The following is a 14,579-nucleotide window of genomic DNA, read 5'->3' as shown; positions in this document are numbered from 1 at the left end:
TGCAGGCTTCAGTAGTTGCAGTATGTGGGCTCAGTAGTTGTGGCACTCGGGCCCTAGAGTGCATGGGCTTCAGTAGTTGTGGCTCGTGGGCTCTAGAGTGCAGGCTCAGTAGTTATGGCACACGGACTTAGCTGCTCCACGGCATGTGGGATCTTCCCAGACAAGGGATTGAACCCGTGTCCCCTGCATTGGCAGGTGGATTCTTAACCACTGTGCCACAGGGAAGTCCCCTCTGCTGATTAATTTTTACTGGACACTTTGCACAAGGCATGAGAAAAAGGAGATCCAGTTTCTAGGCCCTAGAAGCTTATGACCGAGTTGAAGAGAAAACAAGTATGTATAATCAAAAAGGAGGATTTTCCCAAAAGCCATAAAAAATGTAATTCAAATTTCTTGAGTCTGCACTGAGTATCTAAGTGCCAGGACGAATGCAGACTAGAGGGCTGCACTAGGCCAGGGGAGGTTACTTGTATATGGCTTTTTGGCAGATGAAGTTTTGGTTCTAGCTTTCTTTCTCTCTTTGGCTAAGGAACTTAAGACTCAATTTCAGGCGGACTTTGGAATGGCTGAGTGACACCCCTCTCCCCCAACCCCCCCACACCAAGACGTCCCTCCTACATGTGCCCTCATGGCCTCCAAGACTCACTATCCCAGCACCAACCACACTGAACTGTAATCGCCTGTTTACCTGTCTGTGTCCCCCATGGGACTATGAAGCTCCCTGAGAGCAAGGACTTTGTATCCTTACTTCCTGGCAAGATGCCTGGCACACAGCAAACAGTAAATAAACATTCACTGGATAAATGAACACATGAAAAGAACATGCATTCTGGTAAGCAAAGTGAGAACATTCCACACTAGGAAACAGGCACTACAAGTCAGGAACATGAGATAAGCATGTCAACAGCGGGAGGAGGGCCAGGGAGGGCAGAGGGCAGGGGAAGGCAGCCTGTAGATGCCAAACGGATTTATTTGAGAAAAGAAATTAGGAAAAAGAGAGAAAGTATTATTGGTTAAGGGCCTAAAAGGTCAGAATCGTGAAGACTGATAGGCTAGGCAATAAGGAGTCAATGGTCTCAAGCCGGAGGATGACATTTTTAAACAATAAACACAGACAATAGCTGAAAGAAGGGGAGTGAGACCAAACAGACGGAGAACACTTTGAAGGCAGCCCAGACAGACATAAAGGGAAAAAAATTACAACTTCATGTCATTTGAGGAGCTGGAAGAAGCAGATCTACACATCATACAAAACAATTAACAGACTTTGGGGAATGGATTGAATATACAGGACAAGGGAGAAAGCAGACTTTAACATGCTCCAAAATCTGAAGTCAGAAATGCAGTCAAAGGGAAATTCGGATGCAGTGATTTAAAAGAATAAGGAGGCAATAATAAGTCCAGCATCGGCAAGCTGCAGGTGTTCTGAGGGTAGGGAAATGATTTAATCTGAGCTTAAAGATAAAACAGTGGCATGTGATATATATGGAGATCTGCTAGGTACCTTCATCAAAGTACGTAACAGAAATGTCAGTTCATTTGGAGTGAGGAAAAGAGAAGTGGGTCTAGGGCCAAGGCTGGAGGGACACTGTAAGGAACGTGGGAGAGGGGCAAAGACAAGAGAAGTACAAGATGCAGTGAAGAGCTTCCTACCTGTAAAACTCAGGGGTTTGGGAAAGGTTAAGTTTATGGTGCACTCACCCCATAATATGGCAAAAGATCAGGTAGAGCAAGAAGAGGAATACAACAACAAAAAGATTGCTACAGAAGTCTAGACTAAAAAGAATGTCAACAAGAGACTGATGAATGGTGCAGCTGTGAGATGCTGTGGAAAACGGAAAAAGTTGTTTGACCAGAAACTGATCACTGTTGAGTCAGAGATGTGAAATAAATCCAGGAGGTAAAAGATGAGAAAGTAATGTTCACAGACCGAGTTGAACAAGGTGAACAGGAGAAATCTCATCATGGTTAAGAGAGAGACTACGGCAGCAGGTGATGAGACAGTCTTCTGAAAGCCTTTTTCCATATTAAAACCCCTCCGATTTGCTTAAAGGCAGAAAAGGAGGAATCCGTGAAAAAGTTAATGACCCAATGACCTATGCTTCTTTGATGACAGAAAGTAGGAAGTATATTTCGAATCACGAAGCACATCATACCCAGCCTTCTAAGGCCAATTAAAAGCCCACTCTTCCAAGAGGTCTCCTAATCCCCAACAGGAAGGGGTGCACCCTACTTCTGAATCCCATGGCACTTCACTGGATTTCTAATCTGAAAGGATCAATCACTTGTACCCTGGAGAAAAGTCCTGTGTGCACTCATCTTCTTTCTCTATGATAACCTGTGTAAACCCAGCACCTAACCATCTATGTTCCCCTTACAGCCTAGCGCATTTCAGTGCCCAAAGCAGAGGTTTAGGAAATACAACAGACTAGATGACGGAAGGAAGGAATGAATAAACAAGTGAATGCACGTAAGTAGCATATATTACTTTTGAGAGAAGGAAATACTCTGCAGAGAGAAGCTGTCTGCCAGAGAAGAAACAAAACAGCAAGTGTGGAAAGAAACAGACAGGAGTCCAGCAAGTTGTTCAGTCTCTCCCTCCTCGCCTCATGGGATCTGCTTACTGAGCCCCATTCTCCAAACCAACCACAAACCGTGTGTAGCTCAGCTTCCTCACCGCTCCTGCCCCCAAATACATCAAGTTTAACTTTTACTGGTTGGTGCTACGTTGCCAGTGAGGACAGAGCTTTGCTTCCTCAGGACCAACCTGAGGAGGCCGAGGCTTTGGGACAACTTGGGGCTGCACCCATGGACAGGAACAAGTTTCCTGCCCACAGCCCTGGCAGATGAGGAAGGAACTGTATGCTGTGGTTTGTCCCAGACATTTTTCCTAAATAACATTTCGCGGACATGGCTGTGTCCTTTACCCAGGAAGAGTGGGCCCTTCGTGGACATATCCCAGGGACAGCTGTACAGAGATGTGATGCTGAAGAATGTCAGTCATCTGGTCTCCGTAGAGTAACTGAGGCCCAGAGAAGTGATAGTTTTCAGGTTGCCCCCTCTTGACGGGTCAACACTCAGCCCAGGCCTGGCTCTCACGCAGTGGGCTCTGATGCTACAGAAGGGAGTGCAGAATTGAAGCCCAGGTGTTCCATGGGGACCAGGTTACCAGGGGAGCAAAGGAAGCCTCAACCACCTATATTAACATGAGTTTTGTGGATGCGGGACGATGTCTTTGTGTTGACCTCCATCCCCAGCTCTGCTCTGTGCATGAGGGTAACCATGTGATTTTAACCCCCCAGTTCTGTACCAGGGTAAGTCTGACACTCCTAGAAAATTCCCAAGGACTGAACCTGATTGACTGTAAGATCCCCATGAAGCCAGGTCTGGAGCGAGAAGTAGCAGCCTACAGGTATTTCCATCAGACGACTAAGGACTAGCTGAAAAATGCTAACATGTACATCCACACGAAGATCTGGAGCAAGTCACTGATTTATTACAATACAATAAAATACAGTAGAAAAACCAAAAAGCCAAGAAAACCTTTTACTGCAGAGCATCTAGATTAAAGAACTGCATAAACAACAGCAAAACATTTGGGGAATTCAGAGGGAAGAATATAAAAAAAAAAAAAACAGAGCAAAACAACCCAAGCAACTGCCTGAGCTCTAAAAACCTGATTCAAGGACTCCAAATTTAAGATATTTTCTTTAGATTTAAGCGAAGAATCTACATTTATTACTGCCAAAGTCTTTAAGACCTCCGGAAAACAAACCAGGAGGTTTGAACTCCCTGAACTCCAAAGGGAGAAGGATAGGAAGGGGAGACAGAGTAAATATGGGCAGTGTGGGGTAGAAGGAAACGTTCTCTCATGCCAGCTACCAGCCTCCTCCAACCCCAAGGGCTGTGAACATCAGAAGCTTCAGGGAATTCATTGGGTAGAAATTCTCAATTAATTAAAAAAAAATTTATTTCTTACAAAAAAGAAGATTCTTTCCAAAGTTCTAAGTCAGGGATTCTTAACCTGATGAATAACAATGGGGTTCTGAGGACTCCATAAACTCAGTCTCCAGAAAATAAATGTAAAACCTTGTGTAGGTGTGCAGATTAAAAAAAAAAAAAAGTTCTCATCAAATTCTTACCACCAGGCTTGTGGGTCTATGACCCACAAAATGTTAAGAACCACTGTTCTAAGGCAGAAGTTCCCAAATGGAGAGAAGTTTCCTGCTCTCAAAACATCTCTAGCCTCATTCTTCCTGATAGCCACCACCCATCTACTAAGATGTTCTTAGTGGTCCATGGCCTCATAAAGTTTACCTCTTGGTGAACATTCCTCAAGTATTCTTGAAAAAATAAGAGTAAATCTCGAAGGCTTATGAGATTTATGGGAAACAAGGTTGGGAAGAAAGAAAAAAGAACAAAGTTCACTGTGGTCTAAATACGTGATATATTCACCACCCTACGTATATTTTAAATAACATGGGACTAAATTTCTAGACCCTACTGACAATGGTGGGCAGGGGGGAAGGTGGGAGGAAGGAAGAGGAAAAAGATGGGAGGGACAAGAGGAAGGTGTGGCTCTGGAGGGAGAGATACAGACAGTGATAAGATACTCACAGGAAGGACAAATGAAGGAATAACCCAGAAGAATAAAAATAAAATATATATGGATAACTAACAAGAATCTACTGTATAGCACTAGGAACTCTACTCAATATTATGTAACAACCTAAATGGGAAAAGAATTTGAAGAAGAATAGATACATGTATACATATAACTGAATCACTTTGCTGTCCACCTGAAACTGATACAACATTGTTAAATCAACTTTACTCCAATATAAAATAAAAAGTTAAAAGATATATATGTCTTCAACCTTGCAGAAGGAAATTTAGACTTCTAACAGAAGGCAAGAAAACATGGGGAAAAGAATGAAGCAAACAAAAAAACATGAAGATGGCAAAAATAAGCCCCCAATACAATAGTGATTATAAGAAACATAAACGGTTTCACTAATCAAAGAGACTCTAGATTGAAAAAGGGAAAAAAAAAATCCCTTACTATGTTGTCTACAAGGGATTCAGTAGAAAAGGACACAGAAAGAGTGAAAAAAAAAAAAAGGGGATGAAAAACACTAGCAGGCAAGTATGGAAGGGGAAAAAGTCTCCTGGTTTTTAATGCAGTTTTGATAGAGAAAAAAAAGAAAACATCCTGATAGAAGGAATAATTGATCGATAAGACACAATGATCACATGAACATATATACCCCTGAGTATACAGCTTAAAAATATAAAAAGCAATAATCAGTAAAACTATAAGGAGAAATAGATAAATCAACCAATAACACATCCTTTTCAGAAACTGGTAGCTAAGGAAAGATAGGAGACTTAAAAACACAACAGACTCAAATGAATAAATACATACAGAAGAAATTTTCACTCAGCACTGAATACACAGTCTTTTCCAACATATGTTGAACATTTACCGAAAACGATTGCGTTTCAAAGTAAGACTAAACAAATTTCAAAGAATCAGTATACTCTTATTATAATGTAAAAGAAAATTAGAAAAGAATCCTGAAATGTAAGTATAACATGACAAAAGTCTTGTCTAACGCGAAGTCTAACCATACTGGGATAGACTAGAAACAAACAAAAGTATACTATAAAATAACCTTTGGTTATTTAAATCAGGAACATTAAGAAGGAAATTATGATATACTTAGATATGAATGACAAAGCACTTCATATCAACATTTAACAGTTAAATGATACTGAGAGAAACTGACAGCTTTAAATATACTTATTGGAGAGCAAAGAAAGACTGAAACAAATGAGCTAAGTATTAAAAGAAATGCAGCAAGGTACACCCAAGGAAGGAAATAATAAAGGGCAGAACAGAGAATAGAAATACAACAAAAACCACTGAAAGCAAAAATTTTTCTTTGAAGAAAATCAGTAATGTAGGCAAACCTCTGGCAAGTCTGAACAAGGGGGAGAAAAAAAAGACATAATGAAAAAAATTTAGAATGAAAATAGAATTACACAAAAGTTTAAAATATAAATTGTACACATATAATTCCATGTGTATGATTTTTGAAAACCTAGGAAAAATGGACAAATTTCTGCAAAACTGGCATACCTTTGACCCAGAAAATATAATTCAATAGCTATGAAAAAAATTAAAATGGTAATTTTATGGGGAATCTGACTTTCAAGAGAAGATAATCCCTATCTTGTAAATTTCTGGCCATCAGATAAAGAGGGAAAGGTGCCCAAATCATCTGATGAGACTAATGTACCTTGATTCCAAAAACAAATGAAGATAGTACAAGAAAACAATGTATGGGTCCATTTTTCACTTATGGATACAGATTATAAACGTCAATAAAATACTGACCAAATGATTCCAGGAAGGTATTTTAAAAAGAATAAATTATATGATCAAGTAAGATTTACCCCAGGAATGCAAGGATGGTTACATGCGAGAAAAGTTAACATTACAATTCACTACATTAATGGTCTCAGTGAAAGAAATCACATGATTAACTCACAGACTCAGAAAAAGTATTTGATAAAAATAACACCTATATCTGGTTTTAAAAAAATCAGAAAATTAGGAACAGAGGAGAAACTCCTTAACCTGACAAATAAAGACATGTAAGCATCATATTTAATGAAGAGACTAGGAAAGCATTCCCTTTAAAATCAGATATAAAACAATGATGCTGCTATCATCACTTCTGTTTAACATGGAACTAGAGAGCTTAGTTACAAGATGGGAAAAAGAAAAGATACAAGGATTGGAAGCTTAGTGACAAAACTCTTACTTCTTTGCAGATACTACCATCAACAGATAAATATCAGAATTACTATGAGAATTCACCATGGTTGCTGAATATTAGATCGATTTAAGAAATTAATACTGAGACGGTGTGCTCAGTAAAGGCTAGTTCTCTTCCTTTTCCATTTGGGATGCTGTACTTTTTTTGGCCTCAATTCTCCAAACATTCTTATTCAAGACCATTTTTCTTCCTTCCACTGTTTCCCACAGCTCAGTCTTTAATCCTCAGCATGTTATATATTTTAAAAAATCTGATGGCTCTCAATTTGTCTCCAGGCTTGCCTTCATATCCAGCTTCCAGCTCTGCATTTCCATCTGTCCCATGTTCTAATTCCTATTCATCACACACACCACCCCCTTCTGAAACTAATGACCACAGCCGCCTCCCCACCCCCGCCAACTCCTCCTTGTCAACTGGATTAGTGTCATTATCATCATTCTCAGTGTCGTCCAGGCATAAGATCTTTGACTTGTATTTTTCCTTCCCTGAAGACAGCGGTTATTCAAGAAATGTTTGTTGAATTAAAGATCTGCCAATGTTTCTTTAACTCACATTTCCATTCTTACTGTTACAGGCTTAATCCAAAGCCTCATTTCCATATGCTTATTAGGTCAGTATAGCTGCCCGCCACATTCTTCCTAGGTCGTGGGGTTCCATTACTAAAGCTGATCGGTGATTGGCCCTTTTCTATAAAGTCGAAAAGTATAACTGCCGTGATAGGGTGTCATCAGCCACAAACAACCCATGAAGCAAACGGGTGTGACGGTATCCCAACAAAACGTTATTTACCAGAACAGGTGGTGTGCTGACCTCTGAAGTAAAATATCAAGTGTTTTCAAACCAAACCTTTCCTTATCCCTGCTAATTCAATATAGAATCCAATTATCTGGGTAAAAGAAAATCTAATTTACTTTCTTTTTTACATACAATAGTGGCTGCCAGCTAGAAATTAAAATTAATTACTTAGGTATGCTGCTCATTACTTTCAAGACCTTATTTTCCCTTTAAATTTACAGACCTTGTAAGTATAATTTACTGGAAATTACATCAATAGTATTGCAAAGGCAGGACAAATTGGAAGAGTTGGCAGCCAAGTCATCCTTCTGTCTTTTATGGGAGAATATATCAGGAATGATAGAAGCTGCCGATAAAAAGTTTGTTTCAATGAAGCAGGTTAGGATGACATTGATGGGCTTTTGATTTCAATAAGCGGGAAAGGCCCAGAATTCTGCTAGCTATAGGAAAAAATAGCCACTTGTTCCCTCTAGACCCTGAAATGAAACTTGATTATAAAAAAGGTACAAAAACAATGCAGAGTGGTAGCTCAGAAGAATCCTACTGTTCTGGACTTACAGCAGTCATTCTTTTTCCTATATTAAAATGGGACATGGGCTCCCCCAAGTTATCTATCTATCCATCCAGCCCCCCATCCACCGGCTAACTAACAATATCTAACTAACAATATCTAATCTCCTTTGCCCTCCTTTACAAACATGGAAAGAACCAGGATCTATGAAATGAACAATAAATTCTTTACAAATACCTAAAATGGAATAACTAACATTTATAACAATATTTATGCACTTAGGTGCTTGCCAATGTGACTGATAATGAATGACTACCTAAAACTTTCCAATAGCTTCAGTCTATACATTCAAATAAAATCCAAATTTCTCATCATGGCCCACAAAGTCCTACATGGCCTGGTGTCTGCTAACCTCCTGGACATGTCCTGATCATACTTAGTATGCTGCAATCACAATGGTCTCCTCTGCTCTGCAGACATGCCCAGCTTGTTCTGGTGTTAGGAGCCCTTCATCCGCCATGTCCCTGTAATGCTTTGTCCACAGCTTTACATGCCTCATTTCTCCAGGTCTCAGTTCCAATGAGACTGTCCCTAGAAGCTTCCTCTGACCATCCAATTTAAACTAGTCTCCATCGTTCTATATATAACTCTGCTTTGTTGTTTTCAGTACTTGTGTCAGAATCTGGAATTACGTTGCTCATTTATTTTCAGCACACCATTCTCTCTCTATACATCAACGAAGGCAGATTCATGAGAAGGGACTTTGTCTGTGGGTCACCACTGAATCTCTAATACCTAGATGAGCGCTTGACACATAGTAGGCCCTTAGTAAATATTAAGTAATTAATATTTGTTGAGTAAACAAGTGATCATCTCTGTTACACTCATCAGGCTCTGGTTATTGGAAGTGTTGGGAAATCTCTAAATCCTAGAGGTGACCTAAAGGCAGCAGGATCTTACAGAGGAACTATGGACACGAATACTCTAACTCTGATAAAGAGGAGGACATAAAGTCTCAGGTAAGCAAGATGAGTAAGCTCTACAGATCTCCTATACAACGTTGCACTTACAGTCAACAATCATGTATTGTACAGTTACACATTTATTATGAGGGTATATCTTATGTTAAGTGTTCTTACCACAATAAAAAAAAGAGTGTGTGGGCTTCCCTGGTGGCGCAGTGGTTGAGAGTCCACCTGCCGATGCAGGGAACACGGGTTCGTGCCCCGGTCCAGGAAGATCCCACATGCCGCGGAGCGGCTGGGCCCATGAGCCATGGCCTCTGAGCCTGTGCGTCCGGAGCCTGTGCTCCGCAACACGAGAGGCCACAACAGTGAGAGGCCCGCGAACCGCAAAAAAAAAAAATAAAAAAATAAAAAATAAAATAAAAAAAGAGTGTTTGTAGAAACTGAAATTAGGAAGATTTAAAAACAGCTGATGGTACTTTGGACACATTCTGAATTTAGGGTAAATAACCAAAAAGCTGAGCTGTTAAAAGAGAATTTAGAATTACCTGGGGGTGTGTGGTAAGCAAGGAGGATCCAGAGACATAAGACACTTTCTCATAATGGGATTGGATACTCCAGTTGGAGCTTCCAAGGGCATAGCCAGAGCTTAAAGGAGTCACCTGGACTGCACCAAAAAGTTCCTAGAAAAGAACCACAATAAGAATGTGTGATGAGCATTCAGCAGTACAGTCATGCCAGATAAGTTCACAGGGAAAAATAACAGAAACATTCTTCTCCACTTAGAAACTATTTTCAAGTGAACCAGAAAGTTTAAAGTAAAACAGAAAGATGATGGAAACCATTTGGGAGACACATCCGACAGTCTTTACTTGTCACATCTCTGAGAGATTCAGTCTATCCACATGGCACCAGGCACCTAGGCCTCACTCATTAAAAGGCAGAGATGCTATATTATGAAACAGACCGAAGAGACAAATACTTCAGTTTTCTTCTTCTTTTTTTCCTTCCCTTTTCAGGTTAGGAATTAATATCTTGGTTGTTCTGTATTTAGTGGCTCTGGGCACAAGTTAACAGGAATGGGAACCCTTATCACGATCAGGTCAGAGCTCAAAAGTTATACTTGCCAAATTATTTCTTGATCTCTTTTATTCTGTTTCCTATTTCACTAGTCCAAAATCCGTAAAGTGGTGTCACTGTTCTAAAGTAAACAGGATGAGATGCCTTTCTCCTGATTCATTACATGCTAGCTAGCGATGGGGAATGTAAGGGTTAGGAAAGAGTGCCAATAAGAACCCGGGAAAGATGGAGGAAAACAACAGATGTTCTATCTTTTCACTATGTACTAGTACAAGATTTGTAGTGACTGAGTGGCTTAAAAAAGGAAACTAGGGACTTCCCTGGTGGTGCAGTGGTTAAGAATCCGCCTGCCAATGCAGGGGACACAGATTCGAGCCCTGGTCTGGGAAGATCCCACATGCCACGGGACAAATAAGCCCGTGTGCCACAACTACTGAGCCTGCACTCTAGAGCCCCCGAGCCACAACTACTGAAGCCCGCGCTCCTAGAGCCTGTGCTCTGCAACAAGAGAAGCCACCGCACGAAGAGTAGCCCCCGCTCACCGCAACTAGAGAAAGCCTGTGCAGCAACGAAGACCCAACACAGCCAAAATAAATTAAAAAAAAAAAGAGATACTTAAAAAAAAGGCAGTATAGGATCCTTCCAAAGAACAACAGTATGAATCGGAAGCATTCATCAGTCACTTAAAATCATATTAACACTCACAATTTTCTGAGAATATCCCACCAGCTGGATTTTACTAAGGGCAGAGTTCACCTCTTGCATTGTATAGCATCTTCTCCAGGTTGATACTTCTACTGCATCCTTGAGAGGAGAAGGCAGCAGCCTGCAAATGTATCATAAAGTCAGTTCTTACCTATAGAGGATTTTGTTCAAGTAATTTGTCCATTTAATCTGAGTTGTCCAACTTACTGGCATATCTAAATGTTCACAGGAATCTAATTGTTTTTATTTCTGTAAGGTTGGTAGTACTCTCCCCTCTTTCATTTCTGACTCTAGTAATTGCAGTATTCTCTCCTTTTTTTCTTGGTCAATCTAGCTAAAGGTTTGTCAGTTCTGTTGATCTTTTCAAAGAATCAACTTTTGGTTTCATTGATTTTTCTCTATTGTTTTTCTATCTTCTATTTTGTTTATCCAGCATATAGCTGGGTCTTCTTCTTGTCTTTATTTTTTTAAACCCATGTGATAATCTCTGTCATTTGATTGAATTGCTTAAGCCATTCACATTTAATGTTATTACTGATGTAGTTGGCTTATGTCTGCCAATTTAATTTTAGTTTTCTATATATTACATATCTTTTTTGTTCCTCTATTCCTCCCCTACTACTTTTTAAAAACAGTAAGTGAATATTTTCTGATATAGCCTCTTAATTCCTTTCTTGATTTGTTACTTTTTTCTTTTTTAGTTATTTCCTTAGTGGTTGTTCTGGGGCTTATCATATACATCTTAATATAGAGCGTTTCTGTATGACACCTCACATTGTCTTCCCTGTTCACAAAAGATAAATGAAATAAACATTACTTGTGGGCTTGCAAAGCTATGGAAAAGAACTGGCTTAAACACAACTGAGGCTTGGCAGAAAGTGGAAAATAAAACATATTTTGCAGGTAGGCGGGGCGGGGAGAGCGCGGGGCCGGTGGGAGGACACGCGGCGCGTCGCAGGTCCCATGCCGCGCTGCGACCCCCGCGTCCCTGCCGCCTGAGCCCGTCCCTCGCGTCCTTAGCTGGTCCACCAAGCGATGCCCGCTGGGCACCTGCGAAAGTCTGTTGGCTCCCGCTGAAGGGCAGTAGCGCCCCTGAGCCCTCGCGCCCCGCTCCGGCCAGGAGCCTTCACGTAAATGGGTCCAGTCATGCCTCCCAGTGAGAAACCAGAAAGCTCAGGAATTAGTGTCTCCAGTGGGCTGAGTCAGTGTTACCGGGGCAGCGGTTTCTCCAAGGCCCTTCAGGAAGGCGATGACCTCGACTTTTCTCTGCCTGACATCCGATTAGAAGAGGGGGCCGTGGAAGATGAAGAGCTGACCAACCTGAACTGGCTGCACGAGAGCAAGAACCTGCTGAAGAGCTTTGGGGACTCGGTCCTGCAGAGCGTCAGCCCCGTCCAGGACCTGGACGATGACACGCCCCCATCCCCTGCCCAATCCGACATGCCCTATGATGCCAGGCAGAACCCCAACTGCAAGCCCGCCTACTCCTTCAGCTGCCTCATATTTATGGCTATTGAGGACTCTCCAACCAAGCGCCTGCCGGGAAAGGATATCTACAACTGGATCTTGGAACATTTTCCGTATTTTGCAAACGCACCTACTGGGTGGAAAAACTCAGTGAGACATAATTTGTCCTTGAATAAGTGTTTTAAGAAAGTGGACAAAGAGAGGAGTCAGAGTATTGGGAAAGGGTCATTGTACAGAGTACAAAGTCTAATCCAGAGTACAGACAAAGAAAGTCTAATTCAGGCTTTGAAAAAGACACCTTATCACCCACACTCGAATGTGTTCAATACACCTCCCGCCTCTACTCAGGCATAACAAAGCACATCAGGTCCACCCCTCTGGCAAGATAGCACCTTCTTTAAGAGAAATGGAGCCTTTCTACAAGATCCTGACATTGATGCTGCCAGTGCCATAATGCTTTTGAATACTCCCCGAGATACAAGCAGTTCCTCCAAGAGTGATACAAAACGGAACGCAGGTTCGGAGCGGAGGCCTGTTTCCTGGAGTCCGGCCGTTGCCAATCACTCCCACTGGAATGACAGCAGCCGGGAAGAATGGCCTCACCAGCTGCCGGATGCGGACTGAGAGCGAGACGTCCTGTGGCTCCCTAGTGGGCAGTGGAGACCCAAGGAGGATGACAACTACAGCAGTGCCAAGTCCTTCAGTGCCAGGAGCACCTCGCCCGCCAGTGACTCCCTCTCCTCCTCCTTGGTCAACGACCACTACGAGTTTGCCACCAAGGGGAGCGAGAATGGCAGCGAGGGCAGCTTCCAGAGCCACGAGAGCCACAGCGAGATGGAGGAGGATGACAGGAAATGCAGCCCGAAGGAGGCCAAGGATGCTCTGGGGGACAGCATCTATGCGTCCCAGCACAAGAAACACCAGCACTTCGCCAAGGCAAGGAAGATCCCCAGCGACATGCTGCCTCTCAAAAAGAGATGCACGGGAAAGCCCCCCGAGAGCGATGACGAGATGAAAGAGGCGGCGGGGTCGATCCTGCACTTGGCGGGGATTCGGTCCTGTTTGAATAACATCACCAATCTGACGGCAAAGGGGCAGAAAGAACAAAAGGAAACCACGAAAAATTAAAAACAAGTCACTGATTTGTTTTGAACTTATGGCCATTTGGTTTCAGCATGTCAGGGGATTTCTAATGATTTGTGGCAATACCAGCAATTTATTATTATTTCATTTTTCTTTTTTTTTGGTTTGGTTTTCTTTGTTTCTTTTTTTTTTTTTTTAAATTTCCCCCCTCCTTTGTTTTGGACCCTTAAGAATATTATGTTTAAAGGAGATTGAAGCCATAGAACTCATATTGACACTCAGCTGTTTTACAAAAGCTTTTCATTATCTGAAGACAAAACCGAAAAAGCCCAAATTACCATTGTTTCCTCCAGCTTGTCAGAAACCCGTGGCTGAATCCACAGGGACGACAACGATAATGCCACGGGGATACACATCCAGCACTTGGAAGGCACGTGTGCAAAGTAACCATTGATCAGGCCCAACCTTTAGGTTTAAAAGGTCAGGATGTGCACCCAGTTGGGTTCGCTGAGTGAATGCCCATAAAGCAACTGAGGAGAAGGAAGGACCCCTGGTCCCCCCAAGAGCAGACCCAAGCTCGTGGCACTGGGCATCAAATTGTGCCAGGAAAACCCCTGGCACTGTCCCAAGCGTGTGATGCGGGGGTGGGAGGGTGGTCACCAGTCCTCTGTGCTTCTTAACTGTGAAGCCTAGTAGCATCTTCTGGGGTGGACACTGGACCATTCACATTCAACAGGTGTCAGTGACTCATGAGAAGAGACTGGGTCAGTTTTTAGTGATGTTGCTAATCATTGAATTCTGTTTTACATTAAATTAAGAGAAGGTTCCACAAGCCATAAGCCTGAAGGTTGGTCCTGCACACGCGCATGTGCAAACACAGACACACACACACACAAGAGAGAGAAAGAGAGAAAAAAACTGATGCAAAAAACAAGCGTTGTCTTAACTGACCAAGTGAAAATCAAGTTCCAAGAAATTACAATAGCTGTTAACGAAGGAAAGGGTGGTACAAATCTTTTTCTGTCTGTCAAAACCATTTGATCCAAGTGAAAACAAAACAAAACAAAAAGCTACAGAACATGCCATTAGCATTGTGGTGTATTTTTAAAAGATGAAAGGCACATTGAT

The 14,579-nt window shown here is 41.9% G+C and overlaps 1 protein-coding gene and 1 pseudogene across 3 annotated transcripts in view; one reads left to right on the top strand and one right to left on the bottom strand.

Annotated features, from left to right (window-relative positions):
• The window catches only part of INTS9 (integrator complex subunit 9), a 110,744-nt gene that overhangs the window by 35,136 nt on the left and 61,029 nt on the right, over positions 1-14,579 (bottom strand). For all 3 annotated transcript variants that reach the window (XM_029203250.1, XM_029203248.1, XM_029203249.1), the window contains 2 exons: positions 10,902-11,022; positions 9,665-9,799 (listed from right to left, as the gene is read on the bottom strand). In XM_029203250.1, coding sequence (XP_029059083.1) covers positions 9,665-9,799; positions 10,902-11,022 — 256 coding nt within the window. The remainder of the gene's footprint in view (positions 1-9,664; positions 9,800-10,901; positions 11,023-14,579) is intronic.
• Positions 11,012-14,302, top strand: LOC114884328 (annotated as a pseudogene).

This window comes from Monodon monoceros, unplaced genomic scaffold (genome assembly GCF_005190385.1).
Source record: "Monodon monoceros isolate NGI ecotype Baffin Bay Population unplaced genomic scaffold, NGI_Narwhal_1 Super_Scaffold_5, whole genome shotgun sequence".
Classification (NCBI taxonomy): domain Eukaryota; kingdom Metazoa; phylum Chordata; class Mammalia; order Artiodactyla; family Monodontidae; genus Monodon; species Monodon monoceros.
Note: the sequence above shows the minus strand (reverse complement) of the source record. Positions and strands in the feature narration are given on the sequence as shown.